The 19,140-nt window shown below is 39.9% G+C and overlaps 1 protein-coding gene across 22 annotated transcripts in view; it reads right to left on the reverse strand.

Annotated features, from left to right (window-relative positions):
- The window catches only part of CREM (cAMP responsive element modulator), an 81,522-nt gene extending 63,441 nt beyond the window's left edge, over nucleotides 1–18,081 (reverse strand). For 4 of the 22 annotated variants that reach the window (XM_025885812.2, XM_025885800.2, XM_025885804.2 and 1 more), the window contains exons 1-2: nucleotides 17,865–18,078; nucleotides 8,164–8,264 (exon numbers count right to left, since the gene is read on the reverse strand). In XM_025885812.2, coding sequence (XP_025741597.1) covers nucleotides 8,164–8,207 — 44 coding nt within the window. In that variant the 5' untranslated portion in view covers nucleotides 8,208–8,264; nucleotides 17,865–18,078. Of the gene's footprint in view, nucleotides 1–8,159; nucleotides 8,265–14,316; nucleotides 14,357–16,215; nucleotides 16,290–17,461; nucleotides 17,839–17,864 lie in introns of those variants that run through there. The other 18 variants (XR_012376050.1, XM_025885798.2, XM_073885500.1 and 15 more) reach the window with 12 other exon arrangements.
- Nucleotides 18,082–19,140: the final 1,059 nt, after the last annotated feature.

Raw genomic sequence — 19,140 nt, forward strand, 5'->3', positions numbered from 1 at the left:
CCCACTAAACTATTCATTTTAGAAACATTTATTTAGCACCATCTACATGACAGGCCCCCAAAATACAAAAGTGGGTAATTTGTAGCCCTTGCCCTGAAGGAATTCATTCATTAATTGGTCTTTGGACAACTTCCATCAGAAGTTACTTGTTGGGGGAGGCGGGGAGCAGATTGCCGGCTCAACCCCAAATCTACTGAATCAAACTTTCTGGGGCATCTAATTTTTTTTATATCCAAGAGATTCTGATGTATATTAAAATTTAGGAAAACCTTAGCTTATTGGTAAATTCTATCAGGTAGACCCATAAGGAACACATGTAAAGTAACTTCTTAAATTGTGTAAAGGATGTTATGCATAAAATACTTTGGGAAACATAGGAAGTAATGATTACATCTACCTGAGGATGGGGCCATATAAACATATACTGAACAATGAGAAGAATTTCACCAGGTAGAAGAGGAAAAGAGAACTATGAGAGCAAGGGAAGTATAGAGTGTGGCTGGAAAACAGAATAGCAGATTGTAGTAGAGAATCTAGGTGCCAGGGGAGCCTACTTAGGTTCAGTGAGGAGGAGGCAAAGCAGGGCTAGAAAGGTCGGATGGGATCAGAGAAAGAACAGCTTTTAAAGGTCTAGACAGAGGGCACCTGGGCGGCTAGGTCGGTTGGGCATCGACTCTTGGTTTCAGCTCTGGTCATGATCTCAGGGTCCTGAGATCGAGCCCTGTGTCGGGCTCCCTGCTGAAAGGGAAGTCTGCTTTCCGTCTCCTTCTGTCCCTCCCCCTGCTTGTGCTCTCTCTCTCTCTCTCACTCTAAAATAAATAAATAAATCTTTAAAAAATAAATAAATAAAGCTATAGAGAGGAAAAAAAAGTCCACCTCACTCAGATGTCTCCTCTACTCTAGGTCCTTCGGTGTGTATTTTGTCAATCTATACTGTATAACATTTCAACCATTTGATACCCATGTAGAATTCAGTCAACAACTGAATAATAAGCCAAAGTTACCTGTTAATACGCAAAACAAATGGCCTAAAGCCTATATACTAAAACTTCTAAAGCAAAGAGAACCTCTCCTAGACTATACTTTAAACCCATTCATTTTCATTTCAAATACAATTCTCATTTATCTGGTTTCCAAATATATTAGATATAAGAAGTAACAGCTGACAATGGCAGGGATGGAGGAAGAATATAGAATATAATAAGCAGATCAAGAATTACAAGTGTGCAGTAATTTGGATCCATACAAGGTAAAGTTGCCAAGTTCTTTACATTCAAGAAACTGAAAAATATGAGTTAAAATTCAATAGTGATATTTATAATAACTATCATGAGTCATCAACTCGAGGTTAATTATACTCAGTATACTTTAAGGAAAGAGGGATACACATAATAGAATCCAGAAAGACTTTCATCAAAAAAAAAGCTCGAATGCTTAAAAGGGTCACCCTAAACTAGGACTCATTTTTTTGAGGTATAATAGATTATGTATATTATATATATATATATATATGCACATATATATATATAATGAAAGATTTCATAAGTTATTAACATTTCAAAATGTTTCACACATGAAAGTGTTTTGTCAGGCATTATGCCAAGTAATCACCTTAATTGCTCCCATTTTCTCCTGGGTACGTCCCAGAGTCCAACCCTTTGCCCTTTCCTTTCTTCAATCTATATACTACAGCTTCTTCAATCCTATATGCAGATGACTCCCAAGTCTGTATTTGTGCACACTCCCCTCCTTTAAAGCATCTCAATCTAGTTTTCAGATGCCTGCCCCCTCCCTTCTATTTCTTTTATTCAAGAGCATCACTACCCACTCAAGCACCAAAGCAACAAGCTACAAGCATGTGTCCATATACGAGCTGGCACCAGATTAGTGACAAAAACCCACAGAGCTAAGTATCAGCCAAATCAGGATGCCATGAGACCTGGAGCCTCCTAGTAAAGAAAAGCAGAATTGAAGGTCAGCAGCCACCCCCAATTCATCCTTCCTGCCACATGTGGCATCAGCTACTATAACCTCCTATCCCAACACTGGACCAAGCTGCTGAGTTGCTACTCCTCATCATTGCTGCCATCCATTCTAAAGACTACACATCACACTTGGCCTCCCTATAAGCCATGACTAAACTAAACTAAGCCATGATGACCCTTCACCCATGCCAGAATCACATCCATTAACACCTCACATTCCTACCTCCCCAGTCACTGTCAAAAATGTAAGCTCTTCCCATACTTCATTGTCCCTCTCATAATTAGTGCTTCCTTTCCCCCCGTAATTCAGTTGCTTACTCCTGTTCCTATTCTCCTTCCAAGCCCTTGCGACGTGCTATCTGGAACTTCAGCCCCCACCTCAGCCCCTCAGTAGATAGCAGCTTGTCTTCCCGGACCTAATCAGAATCAGAATGTTGACCTAGTACCCTCTTGATTCCCACTACCATTTCTCAACTGTTCCTCCTCTGTGCCTTTGTAGAAACCCCTGTTCTGTTAAAGCCCAAAGTTCTCAGGTATACCATCCTATATTCATCCATACAATAATTATTTTCTACTTACATCCAGGATGTAAACTGAAGACTTTGACACCTGACTTAAAAGCTTTCCTGTCCGGAGTGTCTGGGGGGCTCAGTCAGTTAAGCGTCTGACTCTTGATTTCAGCTCAGGTCGTGATCTCAGGGTTGTGAGATTGAGCTCTGCATTGGGCTCCACCTTCAGTGGGGAGTCCGCTTGAGATTCTCTCCCCCCACCCCACCCCCCGCCACTGCTGCTCATACACACGTGCGCTCTCTCTCTCTCTCTCTCAAATAAATAAATCTTAAAAAAAATAAAAAATAAAAAAGCTTTCCTCTCCACTATTTGGTTATGTTCAACATTCAAAGGAAGGACCCCTGCCTCACCCTGATGCCTCAGTCCAAGACTTTCTCTACTCCACTGCCATCTACTTAGCTGGTCATACACTGGACATAATCTGTGTCCCAAACTGCTCCACCGCTGAAATAATTAATCCTGACATCCCACTCTGACTACAATATCCTACCTTCCCAACTTACATCCACCCTCGATTACTCATATCACACCTGCTATTCTACCACACTGACATCTCCAGACCACTTTCTCTTTCCATCAGCCTCCGATTTTCTTCAAATCCCATCCTATTCAACTTAGAATCCATGGTTTCTCATTTTAATTATGGTTTCCCAATACCCTAAGTTCTCCTGTCCCTTGTCTTTCCGTTGTATCTGCCTGGTAAATACCAATCTCAGATAAAACCAATTCTACCTCCTCTCTGCCTTCACCAAGGCTGATGAACAATACTGCATAAAATTATAAAACAGTATTATTAAGCCTATTGAACTCATGGCTTTTAACCTCAAATAGGCAGCAATCATACTATTTCCCTAGTGAACTTACTCTTCCATTCTCTACAACTCTTCCAAATTTTTCTCCCTCTTCTCAAATCTCCGAGCCCACCTACTACCCTACACTCAATGTAAGGACTTGCCTCCTGTTCAGATGAGAACTCCTTCAATTTCCTGCCACCAAATCAACAAACCCACTTATGTCTACACCCACCATTTTATCTTGCCTCTCTTAAATTCTTTTATCTGTGCTCTGGATCCCTCTTCAAGGCAACTATATTATCAATTACCCTTCCCCCCGTCCAATGGTCTCCTCTTATCAAGATTTAGGTTCAAGTCTCTTCAATCACACACACACACACACACACACACACACACACACACACACACACACTCCACCAAAGTCCTTTTCTAGCTATTGTCTTGAACCTCTCTTCTTCCTCACTGCTAAACTACATTAAAGAATTACCAACACTATATCCATTTCTTTATCTCCAATCTATTCCTAGACAACCCTAAACTGGCTTCTGCTTCACTAAATTTCTCTAGTAAAGATAACGAATTTGTCACTAAATCTAATGTTCATTTTAAGTCCTATCTGGCTTGATCCCTCAGCAGTATTCAAAACTGTTGGCATCTTCCTTCGTCATGTCATCATATTGCATCTTATGGTCTCATCCCATTCTTTGACAACTCCTCCACAAGCTCCTTTGCTAATTCCTTCTCCTACTCAATGTCAACTTTCACACTGCATGTCTTCAGGGCTCTGTTTAGCCTTTTCACCTCACTCTCAAATCTCCCTTTGTGCATTGTCATCCATTTCTCTAGTTTCAAACACCAGCTTCAGGCTTATCACTCTCAAATCTAGATCTCCAGCCCACAGGTCTCTCCTGAATTCCAAAATCATATATTCAAATGCTATCTATCATCTCCAAATAGGTGCCCTACAGGTACCTCAAACTCAGTGGGTCCAGACTAATCTCCTCCTTCTTTGTCCACAAATGTGTTCCTGCTCTGAGTTTCTTACCTCAGGAAATGCAGCTCCACCATCCATCAGGTGACAACCTGGGTGTCATCTCTAACACCCCCCCTTCATTCCCTACAGCATCAATACCAAGTGTGATGACTCTAATTACTAAAGAACAAGTTAGTCCCTTCTTCACCACTGCTCAATCTCCCTATTCCAATCCATGCTAACAAGTCTCTTTCTCAAGCATACATTTTGGCTTAAAACACTTCAGTAGCCCTCTATTAACAGTAGGATAAAATTCAAACTTCTTACAATAATCATAACCACAACAACCATTTGTTGGTGCTTACCATGTGGTAAAAGCCTACTGGCTTTAATCCTTAACAACTTTATAAGATCAGGATACTTAGTTCTTCTTTTAGAGATAATGAGGTAACCTCCATAAGGAGGTTAAGAACTTAATCTTACCAACAATCTGATCTGATCAGAGTGGCATAGCCAGGTTCTGAACTAAGATCTTTTTCCAAAGTCCATATTCTCAATTACCAAACCAAACTGCCATTCAATCTCTTTCACAATGTGACCCTATTTTACTTTTATGGCCTCATTTTCAGTCACTCCTTTCTTCCCACATTCTGCATTCTGGCCTCCTCATAAGCCAATTCTTTCAAATACACATCCTATGCCCTCAGTTCTAATCTTTTATATCGGTTCTTCTCTCTTCCTGAACTGCCCTTCCCCCCTTCTTTGTCTAACAGGCAAATTCCTACAAGTTTTTCAAGGCCTGGTTGAAGGACACCATTCTCAAAAGCCTATTCTAATAGCCTTGGACAGAATTAGTTATTCTGTTCTGAGTTCCCAAAGCATTTTATGCAATACTTCCATTATAACACTTGTCTAGCATATAATACATTTATTCACAAAGTACTAACACTAGTGTAAGCAACTCAGGGACAGGGATTACATCTTATATTTCAAAGTATTGCCAGTGCCTAGTACAGAACCTACCATAATTGTTAAATAAACCAACTAATCAACTATTTGGGAAGACTATACAACTGTCAGATGTCACTAAAATGATAAAAAAATAAGGTTTAGAGAGATTAAGTGACTTTCCACAGGGCACATAATAGATAGCATGACAGACAGTGAACAAGAGGTCTTGTGAACTCTAGGGTTCCTTCCACAGCCAGGACCCTGAGTATTCCAGTTTAGACAGCATTTTATAATAAAGATGTGCTTTTGACTATGCTGCAACTATTGTTACAATCTTCATCCAGATATGCTTTGTCTTTCACACTAGTATGTAGGGACTCTAATTTTATACCATTTGTATTCTTCTAGAGTGCCTAGTATAGTGACCAGTACATGTCATTCAGTACAAGTTTGATACTAAAATCAATTTATTTGAGGGGTGCCTGGCTGGCTCAGTTGGTGAAGCACGCGACTCTTGATCTCAGGCTCATGAGTGCGAGCCCCACATTGGATGCAGAGATTACTTTAAAAAAAAAAAAAAAGAATATTTTTTAAAAATAGTAAGTAAAGTAAAATCAATGTATTTGAAGGTAAAAATCATCTACAGAAGACTAAGCCAGTGCTATCTATTTAAAATATATACCCTTATCATTTTCAAGCCTGTTTATTCTACTGATCAATATCCAACTGCTCTCTAGTACAAACCTCTTAAACCCACTAAGAACCAACCCTAGGGCAGGACTCAGGGAAGAAGGTTCAACTAAGAATTAAATGTTCAACATGGGTCAAGCACTATACTAGGCATTTTCAAACAGTATTTCAGTGGGAGATTTAGGACCCAGAACTCAGTGTAAATGATATACATACAACACCAACACCTGAAAATCAGACTCAGTTAGTCCAGACAGAATTCATTTATGAAGTATAAGAGAAAAATCCATTACAGTCCTTCATTGTTCACCATGTATCTTACAGTTAAAACCGAAGAGATGTATCCAAGAATATGTTCCCCAAAATCTCACTTTTTTTTTTTAAGATTTTATTTTTTAACAGAGAGAGAGACAGCGAGAGAGGGAACACAAGCAGGGAGAGTGGGAGAGGGAGAAGCAGGCTTCCCAAGCAGGGAGACCGATGCAGAACTCGATCCCAGGACCCTGGGATCATGACCTGAGCCGAAGGCAGACGCTTAACGACTGAGCCACCCAGGTGCCCCAAAATCTCACTTTCTATATCAAATGTTTAAAGTTAATAATCTATAAATTAATTGAGCAATATTTTAATCTTAAACAGTAACCCTTATTAGAAAGACCAATTAGTAATGTTATAAAATATTTAAAAATAAAGACATATAAGATGAAGCAATAAAAAAACTAAAACAAAAACAAAAAGCCCATTAAACACTATAAACTAACAGCAAGCAAAATACTGGCAAATATTTGGTTCCACAAATCTAAAAAAACAGATAAAAATCACCAAAATGGGCATATTTAAACTTATAAATGATTAATAGTAGTAGCAATATTCTTTTCTTATGAAGGTTAAATATTTCTTCTGAAATTTTCTTTATATTATTTAGCAAATCATTTTCTTCTTTGATAGAGAAATAAATGTTATCCCAATATGTTCTAAATATATTAGGATTCAGTTTAATAAAATGTTAAGATAGCCATGTTTTAAAATAATAGGATCCATCCATTAGCACAGTTTTCAAAGACTTCTAGGTTGAACTACTTTTAGAGGGGTAGAACTGTGTTTGCTTACTCTGTTATTTTCTAGAACTTTAATAGAACATCTATGTCATACTGCAATAACTCCTCAAAACATTGAAGTATAACAGTACAGTCTGTTTGTACAGTACAACAAAATAGGTAGACAACCCATTATATGCCTTCAAGAAATAAATACAAAGGAATATATTCATAAAATTATATTTACAATTATAGAAATACTGAGGCAACTAATGACCAAAGTTATTTAGGCATCCCTATGTGTCAAGAACATATAAGATAAATAACTAGAAGAAAAAAATGAGAAGAAAACATTTTAAAGGAATGCTATCGTTGGTACCTAGGAAAGTGTTCTTAAAAGACGAGAGAAAACAAAGAGAGAGAAATACAGGCCAAATCTATCTAAATGAAAAATAAGGCAAGGGCAGTTTCCTAATTATAATTAAAGTGTTCAATTAACTAACAAACTTCTAATATCTTAATTGTATCCCATTTGCAAAGACAAACTACACTGTAAAGCAACTATATTTGCCCTTGTAAAATTTTAAAAATAGAATCCAGATGCGAAAGGAAAAATTATTACTTGTTTCTATTCTTTATTTATAAATAGTTTTACAAAAAAAGTCATAGAAAATTTATTTTCTTTTTAAAGCTAGATCCAACTAATAAACCAGAATGTCTCTGAAAGTAGCCAAAAGAAAACTTGAAAAATTCTATCTGGATTTTTGTAAAAAATTGATAAGGACAATGTTCTGTTTTACATTAGGAACAAGCATAACTTAAAGGCAAGAAGGGAAGAAAACTAAAACTCTGTCCACATCCTTACGTATGGTCTCCTTTCTAAATAAAAAGGCCAGCATGCAACACAAGCTGAATGTTAACGTCCACTTCTCCCCTCCATTGCTTCACAGGGTACAGGGTAGAAGGTGAACACTTCAGTTGAATAGTTGACCACACTGGGTACATTTACCTTACTACCATATATACACATACATACACATATATACATTTATGGATACATGTCTCTCTCTCTCTACATATGTATCATTCACTTACCCATTAGTTTAACTTTTAACTCTCTAAGCAGAACTTTCAAAAGAACAGAAAAACATATATCCACCTACCTTAGATTTGTCTTAATATATTTTTTCCTTCCGCATTTGTTCATTATTAAGACATTTATAATCAATGCTTTGTTCCTTCTCCGTTTTCTTCTTTATTTATCCTGCAGGAAAAAGTACAGTTGAATTGGGAGATCACAAATTTCATTAAAAAAAAAAACTCAAAAATAAATAAATAAGTAAATAAACAAATAAAATCTCTCCAAACTACACCAGAATACCCCCCAGAATACCCTAATTTCTACAAAACTGAGAAAACAGACTAGGAAGTTAAAACTCTGTATTTTTTTTCCAATCTTACTTCTTTGCAATTTTCTTATCTTCTAGAAGAAAAAATTCAAAAAACGTAAATCATGTGCTATTTATCAGGTTACTTCCTCCTTTGAGAAAGCAGTGCTGTCTGAATCATTGAATATACACTACATTATAGCTAATGGTATCAGCTTTATTTTAAAATAATGATCACTTAATAAACTGAGTGAATTTATCATTTTCTTTTATCATTTTCTTAAATTTCATTCCCCTGCAACAAATTTGTCAACCATTTTTTATTTACCTTAAATTCAAAAAGGCTTTTGTCAAAGAATTTTAATCCCAAACAAAATATTAACAGTTCCTTTAAAATCTCCTCCAAAAATCTATTGTCCACTTAAAAAGCTGTTTTTGACACTCTAGCAATTAAACCCCATTTTTTTACTAATATCTTTTAAAAATATATATTTGACGAGCTGAATGAAGTAAAATTGGCAAAGAAAAAAGACAAAGGAACTGGGAGCCCTTAATTCACTGTTGAGGTGGAAAGGATAAATGTGCACAGCCCTAAGGGTCTTCTAGGCATCTTTGCCAGCAATGGTGGGGCTTAGCCACAGACATACTGCTTTCAGAGTTCCCTCCTAAGTGGCCCCTCTAAAATGGTGTCATACCATCCTAGTCATTTTAAAAACTGAGCCAGTAGGTGGGGCGCCTGGGTGGCTCAGTCGGTTAAGCATCTGCCTTTGGCTCAGGTCAGGGTCCCAGGGTCCTGGGATCCAGCCCCACGTCAGGTTCCCTGCTCAGCGGAGAGCCTGTTTCTCACTCTCCTCTACCTGCCACTCTGCCTACTTTGCTATCAAATAAATAAAAATCTCAAAAACAAAAACAAAAACAAAAAACTGAGCCAGCAGGTTTGCCTAAGGGCACGAGGACAATGGTTATAGCTACCGTCCCTCTGTCCCCCCATCTCCCAGCATAAGGACTACGGGAGATGGCAGGACATTTGAACCAGGCTACCTACAACACAAACAAAAAGCAAGGATGGTGCCATTCCTTTGGATTAAACCTTATTCTGTTATAATCTACTGGTGTTTTACATTGGGATATCTAATCTTCCATAAAAATTGCATAGCCTAGAGGGCAGGGAACAGCACAGAAGAGACAGATAATAAAATGTCCCCACTCTCCAGATTGCAATTTAATGAGACAGACATTTAAACAAAGAACACTGATAATATTATTTGAATAATAATGATCTTGGCACCACATAAAAAGAGAATTAACTCTAATTTCTATATTTCTCTTGGAAATACCATTTTGTTTAATTTTTGAATGAGTAATACATTCTTATGGTCCAAAATTCATAAAGTAGCAAAAGGTATGCACTGAAGTCCAGTAACAGCTATCCACTTGCTCTTCCCAGAGGCAATCAGCATTGAAGGAAGCACCAGCTTCCAGCCACCACAGCCACAAGATGTCAAAAGGGAAAATGACTAGTCTCATACCAGAATAATGACCATCAGACAAAACTGATTCCGACTCAGGCTTATCAAAGAATGATTTCATTGCAACTACTCTCTAAGAAGTCATCACGGGTTGATTGTCTGCTTGCCAAATCTAAAAGAAAGCTTTCTAGTCCCTATCTTCCTTATATCCCTACAGCAAATTACCAAATTTTCTGCTGCTTGAACTCTTTGAAACACTGTGTTCATGCTTTTCTTCCAAATTATCCAGTACCTTTGTCCTCAATCTTCTTTGCCTACTCTTTAAAGGTATTCCCAGGCTTCCCGTCACAAAAATCCCCCCCACACACACACAGAGGCTCCCTAGGCTACTTCGTCCTCACTTGATCAGTCTCAGATCTCATCTGCAGTCGAGACTTCTCTCTCCTGAGCTCCAGCCCATCTGCATCTGCCTATTAGGTATCTCTTAATGGTTTGCTCACAGATCTTCAAGCCCCAAATGTTCAAATCTAACCTCAACGCCCTCACTCTGCATCTCTCCTCTTGCGGTACTCTTATCTCAGTGAGTGACATCAACACTGACTCAGTCACCCCATCTGGGAGTTTTCCTCTCCCTTCATTCCCCACTTCCCATGTCCTCAATTCCTGAGGAGACAACGTGGTCTAGTGGTAGCAATAGTGTGTGGTATAAAAAGCATTGGCATTGGGGCGCCTGGGTGGCTCAGTTGTTAAGCATCTGCCTTCGGCTCAGGTCATGATCCCAGGGTCCTGGGATCAAGCCCCGCGTTAGGCTCCCTACTCAGCAAGAAGCCTGCTTCTCCCTCTCCCACTCTCCCTGCTTGTGTTCCCTCTCTCTCTCTGTCAAATAAATAAATAAAATCTTTAAAAAAAAAAAAAAGAAGAAGTAAAAAGCACTGGCATTGGAAGCTGAGCTGGATGTTACCCTGCCCTGAGTTCTATCCTTTATTAGCTATGTGATCTCAACAATAATAAAATCTTCCAAGCATTCTTCTCTGTCAAATGGAGATCTTTTTGTGAGGAGAAAATGTAATAACAAACACAAAATGTCCAACTGTGCTTGGAATATAAGCAAAGACCAACCACTACCTAACTTAGCCTCAATAATTTTATCTCCTGTCTGACTCTGCTCCATTCTCTCCATCATCTGACACTGCTTTAGTTCTGAAACTGATTATTTGACAAGATTAAAGCAGTAACTGCCTCTCTATAAAGCAATTCGTCTCTCCCTATAATAACTTCACTTCACTCAAACCTCTCTCAACCTCTCTTAGTCTACTCCACTAGACCACAACACTCTATTCAAAATACAAAATCCAAACATGCTATTTATTTCCTTATTCAAAATCCTCCAACAGACCCCTTGCCTTAATAAATAGCCAAAGTTCTGAGCATTATAGTTTGAGGTACTTGGTAGAGGCTTAATAAAGTTTGTTGTAAAAGCATTCAAATTGTAAGGTATACCAATCCTTTCCATTACATTAATTTTCCAGGTTCAAAATTACCTTGTGTGGATTTGTAAAGCAGGAGATCCCATTTTACTAAAGTTTAAGCTGTGCATACTTTGAAAAACTCAGCTGCTTTTTATACTATTGATCTCATCCAAATCTGGTTTTAATGTCCTAGAACATGCTACTCTTCGGTAGACAAGGATTGACTTAGGGTCCTCCACTCCCACATACACAAACACCTGAACAGTTAAGAGCTCAAATGTCCTAATATGTTCTCATACTAAGCTAATTACAATATGTATTCTATTTAGCCTAAAACATAATACCCCTTGAATTCATCATATTTCATAATACAGTCTGAGGTTATAATTTTTAAGCTGATCTCCTTATGCCTAAAATCACAAAGGATACTGATGTAATGTCCTGGATACTACCAATTTTTAAAAAAAAAAATTTTTTTTAAAGACCTATCTGCTAAGGAAACTTTCTCTTTTAGAGTGGAAAGGCATATCTTAGATTAGTTTATTATAGGCAAATAAGAGCTTATACTAAGAGAGAAAAACGAGTTCCAAATTCTTTTGCCTATATGTGAATTTCTGTGCTGTATCTGGAGAAAAGCCATTTATCACACTGGTAAAAATTTTCTATCATATATTAGGTTTAATTACCAAAATCACACCTGGCATTCACCTTACTCTTCATCTGTGTGTTGCTCTATTCACCCTCTGGCATACAGATTCAATTAATTTCATTGTTATCAAGTATCCTTTAATATAGAGCTCTCTATAACAGGTATTTAAAACACATTGATTAGGGGCAGCCTGGGTGGCTCAGTTGGTTAAGTGTCTGCCTTCGGCTCAGGTCATGATCCCAGGGTCCTGGGATCAAGCCCTGCATCCAGCTCCTTGCTCAGCAGGGTGCCTATTTCTCCATCTCCCCCTGCCTGTTCTCTCTCTGACAAATAAATAAATAAAATCTTAAAAAAAAAAAAAGAATCAAACTTCTTGGGCAACTTTACTAGAATATAAAGGCTTACCTAACCAACTTGCTTGTCCCCAGCCAACTCTGTATGAACCAATGTTCTCCATTTCTTCTATAAAACCTACAGTATAGCTAATGCCCATAGTCATTCTCTAGTGTTCCCAAGCACTTCTGTTTCTAACAGCTGTGGTGGATGCTTAGCAAGAGTTAGTCATATTTATCACCTAACTTGATTATACCAGCTACACTTACTAAATTTGGAATTCTGTTAAAAATAGAATGTTAAATTATTAGATTTATTTTTTTAAAAGATTTTATTTATTTATTTGACAGAGAGAGAGACCGCAAGAGCAGGAACACAAGCACGGGGAGTGGGAGAGGGAGAAGCAGGCTTCCCGCGGAGCCGGGAGCCCGACACGGGGCTCGATCCCAGGACCCTGAGATCATGACCCGAGCCGAAGGCAGACGCTTAACGACTGGCGCCCCAATTATTAAATAGATTTAAAGAGCAGCTTCTTTGAGAACTAAATTGATTGCTTTGAAAAGACAAAGGCAGGCTGCTTTTTAAAAATCCTGCTTTGGGGCTAGATATTACAGTTGGAAAGAACTATAAAATGTTGGGGAAATATGACAAATATGTCGAGTTCTTTACAAAGACACTTGCAAAACAACCTAAGTTCTTGCTCTACTTTCAAGAACCCAAAAATGGAAATTGTAAATTATGCATTGAGATAGTTTTTGCAGGAAGGGTGGGGGGAAACAAAAACAAAAACAAAACAACCAAAAAAAATCCCACGTTGCAATTAGAATAGTCAAAATAAAAAGGAAAGAATGTGGAATAGAAGGCGATACACCTCTCATGGAAGCAAGAAGAGAAAGAGACCACAGGAAAGTGTATCTGTTTCTCTGGTTCCGGGATGAAGCAAGGTTTTAGTTCCTTGAGAAAGTAATCTTCAGAGTCAATCATGATTTAAATAACAATAGCGAGTAAGGTTTGAAAGATAAGGGAAGAATATAAAGTGCATATAGAGCTGTTCTTTTCAATCACATCAATTAAAAAACTAGGGAGAAGGCAGGGCTGGGTAGAAGACAGAAGTAATTCCAAAGAGCCAAATACCTGAAGTTGGCAGGGATGAGCCTATGCTTACTCTGCATTTTACGCGAAGGAGAGGAGTACAGGAGAAACAAAGTGGGAGAGTAGTGACAGGAAATTATACCACTTTTAGGGCGCCTGGGTGGCTCAGTCGGTTAAGCGACTGCCTTCGGCTCAGGTCATGATCCTGGAGTCCTGGGATCGAGTCCCACATCGGGCTCCCTGCTCGGCGGGGAGTCTGCTTCTCCCTCTGACCCTCTTCCCTCTCGTGCTCTCTCTCATTCTCTCTCTCAAATAAATAAAAAATCTTTAAAAAAAAAAAAAAGGAAATTATACCACTTTTAGTTTTGTAATGATTGTGAAACAAAGTTAGAATAACTTTCAAATAACATTCTTTATACTGTTGTGTAAAAACAGAAGTAGCCAGAAGCAGTACTTATAAATAATTGAGACACTTGCAAATAACGTCTTTAATTAAACATGAATCATATAGAAAATCAGGTGGCTTTTAATAGAGTCAAGGCCACTCCAATTTAATTGCCTCAGATACCTATTATTTAAGAAATCTTAGCGCTTTATAAAAATCACCAAAGGATTAACTATTTCAGCCTCTCTTTCTCAACTGATTCTCCACCTGGCACCTGCTTTTGGCTATTTCACAGTCAATGAACAGCAAAACTGGCTGGTAAGGAGGAAATGAAAAATAAAATTCAAATAATCATGGCCTATCTCCACCTCTCCAAATACCACCCTCTCCACCACCACCACCACCACTTCATGGAAGGAAACAAAATTTAAAATCTTCTGTGGGTTATTTGCTTGACTGGAGTCATTGCTGGGTTTTCCTGTTCATATTGTATTTCATTACTGCATTTTAAGTACATTTCAAAACACTTACCTACACAAAGTACAACTCTAGTAACTATTAACTAATAAATCTGGAAAAGAGTAGATAAGACACTTGAATTAGCTAAAGTTCAGAGAAATGAATTTCAACGTTATTATACTTACCTAGATTGGTCCTATTGTGTGTATATGAACAAAACTGCTACCTCTCTAAGTCCAGAAACATGCTTAAATAGGTTAATTTTAACACCTCCATCAATTTTAAAAGGAGTGAAAGCATCCCAACTGTCCATATACAGTATCATAGGTCTTTATGCATGATTCAGTTTCTCCAATACCTGAGCTAGAAGCTTTTATAATATCAATGTTAGAATATAAATTCCACTTTAAGACATTTCAAAGCAAAAAAATAATTTTTGTGCTATCAATGAAAAAACCTGAGGTTATTTGAGATTATGAACAAAACTGTATGACACGGAGGCGCCTGGGTGTCTCAGTCGTTAGGCGTCTGCTTCGGCTCAGGTCATGATCCCAGAGTCCTGGGATGGGCTCCCTCCTCAGCGGGGAGCCTGCTTCTCCCTCTGCCCGCCGCTTCCCCCTGCTTGTGTGCCCTCTTTCACTGTGTCTCTGTCAAATAAATAAAATCTTAAAAAAAAACAAACAACCATGACACGTGTTAGGATGGTCTAATTTTAAGTCCGCTGTGTTAAAAAAAAAAAAAAAAAGAGCTTCAAGAAGATAACTTTGAAAAAACTGGTTTTGGGAAATTCTCAAATTATCAGAATCACACGAGCTCCGTCATTAGTATTTCACACGACCGACATTTAATGGGTCTGGCTGTATCACTGTTCAGAAAATACACGTGAAGATGATTCCCACTTTGGGAGAACTGGGTGCTTCAAAAGAGCCTCACAAAAAAGCTGCTAGTAAGGTTTTCTAAGAGGCAAGTATCCTCCCTTACCAGTCAGACAGTTATTCCATCAGTCTTTAAGCAAAACTCCCACATAACTTCCTAGCCTATGTTTTTCTTCAAAACTGTTTTATATACCCCTTGCCAACAATTTTCTCTAACACTCCTGGGAAAGCCAATCAAAAGATGTGCAAGATTAAAAAAAAAAAAGATATGCAAGATAGATATTGTAATTTTTAAACTTCACTGTAACAGAATTATACCAGTAAGACTCAAGTTGTCTTCATGAGTAGTATCAAGATAAAATCCCACTAGTGTTATCCTTAAGTTTTCCTTTTCATTCCCTCTTATTCTCTACTGGATATCCTAACACGTTAGAAAAAGAAAACCCATGAGTGAAAGGATTTACTCTTACAAACAGTGTACTCTTTATTAAACAGTTCTCATGGTAGAAAGTATTTTAAAAACCTTAAATATTCTTTAAAAGGAAATTAACAAAATGATTTAAAATGTTTATTTCTACCTGTGTGTAATGGATAAAAAACATAACCCCTGAAATTTTTACTTTTATGATCTATCTGTATTGATAATGTTAAAATTGCATTCAATGTACAATAACTTCTCAAAGTTGACTTTTATATATGGAATCCATTAGTTCAGTAAAGTAGAAATACTTAACAGAATTCAAAGACATTTCAGGCTTACTTCCTTAATGACCAATGTTGACTGCACGTCAAAATATCAGTGGTTCAGCTGTGAAGTGTTTGCATTGCTCAGTTTTACTTTTAAAGTCTATCTAAATGGAACAGGACATTTGAGTGCTTTCCAATGGCCTACTACATCAACAATAAACCTGGCTCAATTTTCTGGCCCAATATTAACTTGCAGAGAATATCAAGTTAGGGAAAACAGATCAGAAATATGTACCTACTGGTCAAGTTTCAGTCAGGATTCCTTATGTGTATTTATAACCTGAACCTCTTCCCTACTTTTCATGGAATTCTAAAAAAGATTTCACCTTTTAATCATGCAATAACTTGCCTCAGTAGGAAACTAAAGTGGTCTATGGAGTCTGGAGTTTCTTGAATTCATCAGTAGAAGCAAATTTCATTTACCTTCCAGGAAAAAGCAAAAACAAAGACTGAAGAGCTCCTCTGTGTTTATACATCCAATAAAAATTTATTCACATACTCTTACAAGATATGTACACAAAACATCAGTGTAATTACAACTTCACACTCACCAAAATGATTCCAGGTTGACCAGCAAGTCACTGGGAAAGCATCTGCTTACACTGATCTACTTATAGATTCATACCAAAAATGTTTGTGTAATTATCAACACTTAATATGACAATGCTTTAAGTGTTCACTCATTCAGGATCAAACCCATAAATATCTTTCTAAAAGTTGTATCTGGATCACTAAGCAGTTCTTTAAACATTATTTTTTTAATACTTAGCTTTTATTGGCCAAAACACTCTGCAATTTAACTTCCTTGGGAGAAAAAAGTTCAAAGATTTAAAAACTATGAAGGGAAAGCAGCCTGTTATCCAAAAATAGGCCCAAGAGTAGGAGAAAAATGTGGTACCCAAAGGAAAAAAAACAGAGAACATGAATTATTAATGTAATCTAATACAATTTTCATACCGGACCTCTACCGCCGTGCATCTAGGTTTATATTTATTTAAAGGGAAGGTGGCTGCACTCTCATCAGCCCGCCAAATTAGGCTTGAACGGAAGAAATTTTAAGAAGTTACATACCTAAGAGGTACTGTTAAAAGGGGCTCTCGGTTTTAGTCAGACCTTCAGGCTGATCCTGTAAGTCAGAAGTGCTGAAAATTTGATCGTAAATTGACAGCTGCTTTACTAAGCGCCGTGCAGGAAACGTCTCGGCGATTTTAAAGTTAGGGATCTGGTATACGCGCAATAGGCAGGAGGATAAAGAACTATGCTGAATAATGTGTCTATTCCCTATTCGGCATGTTCTGGGAACATTGCTAGGTGGGTTCTAAAAAGGCACAAATCAAAAGTAAAGAACAAGAGAGACTGCAATTTCTATCAGCTGTCACGGTTTTGTTCCTTCTTCGCAGCTATTATAAAAGTCTTCGCACTATTTGATCAGCTCTCTCGTGTCTGGGGACTAAAGTGACTCAACATAGGTGTCCCCGACTCATGTTTCGGAGAAGAAATGGGTTAACGCTGATTTATATCTAAACGGAATACATAAAATTGAGATAAAGGTGCTACTAATCGTCGGCTGTGGTAAATAAAACCAACGTCCTTACTTCTCGTTTCTTTTTCTTCTCAAAGAGGGAGGACCACACTCATCAGAGCAATATGGCTTTTTCCAAAAGACTTGTCCAACTTGTACCAAGTTCAAAAGGAGTCAGGGAGGGAGAGCAGAGGAGCCCGCTTCCCGCTCGGGAGAGCTCTGCCACCACCCCGAAGGCAATCCGCGAGCGGGGCAGGAGACGGGAGCGGCTGCCGCGCCGCGGGGAAGCCCCGGGGTCGGCACCCCCGGCCGCGCAGCTCCCGCTCTCCCCTCGGCCCCGGGGCCCCCGCGCCCCCGCTGCGGGGCCCCGACGCCCCCGACCCTTCGACCCGGCTCCGCTCCACCTCCTGCCTCCGCCTCCTGCGCCGCGTCGCCGGCTCCGAGGTCTCTGGGTCCGGGGCCGGCGCGCCACTTACCCGCCGCGATGGGATTTACGTAGCGGACCTCGTCACTGATTACGGACGGGAGGAGGTGGAGACGACGAGCCCGACCGCCGCCCAGCAACCCGGCGCCGGCGGCGGCCCCACGTCGCCCCCACGTCAGCTCTGATGCGGCAGCCGCGACCTCCCCGCAGAGCCGGTACAAAAAGTAGCGCAGCAGCCGACCGAACCGCGTCCTCGCGCCCCGCCCTCCCCTCCCCCACTCCGCGACTGCCTCCCCGGGGACGGCCGGCGGAAAAAAAAAAAAAAAAATCCAAGCTCGAACTCTGCCCCCTGCCGGCCGCCAGCGGGAGTGCAGCGCTGACAATCCAACAATTAAATGGAACGGGGGGAGGGGAGGAGGGGGAATGAGGGACCAGAGGGCGGGGCCTAAGCGGTGGGGAGGAGGGGCAAGGCGAGGCCTCAGCGTAGAGAGGAGGACCGGGGCAGGGGGCGGGGCCGGGAGGAGGAACTGGGCTGCGGGGGTAGGAAGACCGAGTCCAGGGCTGGGCCTGTGGGGCGGCCTGGAAACCGGAAGCGGCGCCGCTGCGCGCGCGGCGGAAGGCTAGTTAGCTGCAAGCAAAGCTAACGGCGGTCGCTGTCGCTTCTATCTCGAGGTCGCTTATTCTCTAGACTGCCGGCTAGGGGGCTCCAGTCCCAACCCAAGCTGAGGTCCCGAGCTTTGTGGCTCTTTCCCGGCCAAGGGCACATCCTGCGGAGCCTTAGGGCTGCCGAGCGGACCCCTGGGGCATCCCCACCCCCGCGCTCCTGCAGTGTCTGCCATCCTGAAAAACGCTTGTAGGTCCCGGTATCCCTCTGGACTTGAGCCTTCAGGGAAGTCCAACTGGCTGTCCTTGTTCCCAGCCTGCTGCTGCTTCCCCAGTGACTTTGTGCGTCAGGGTCGTGGGCAAACAGCGATAGAGTCCCCACTTGGAGATGTGACAGGAAAGGAAGGCTTTTGGTGAAAAGCAAAAATTCCTGCCTGTAAAAGAGGAAAGTTTAGTCTTCAGCCAGTGGAAACCGAGGGCTTCCCAGTAAGCGGAACGTTTCTGACCCGCTGTACACTAGGAACCCATTTATGCATACTCAGAACGTACTAAATTGTAAGGCTGAGTAAGCCCTCCGAAAGGGAGGCTTTGTAGCCTAAAGATAAGCCTCTTTACGTTCAGGAAAAAGGAATTCAAACAATTATTACCACCCAACTTTATAGTACTCGGGAATGTGTCGTGCGGGAAACCAATGTGAAGGACACCACTTGAAAAGTTGCAGAGAA

Source organism: Callorhinus ursinus, unplaced genomic scaffold, assembly GCF_003265705.2.
Source record: "Callorhinus ursinus isolate GAN/ISIS: 27379988/994484 unplaced genomic scaffold, GSC_fseal_2.0 scaffold62, whole genome shotgun sequence".
In the NCBI taxonomy this organism is placed as follows: Eukaryota; Metazoa; Chordata; class Mammalia; order Carnivora; family Otariidae; genus Callorhinus; species Callorhinus ursinus.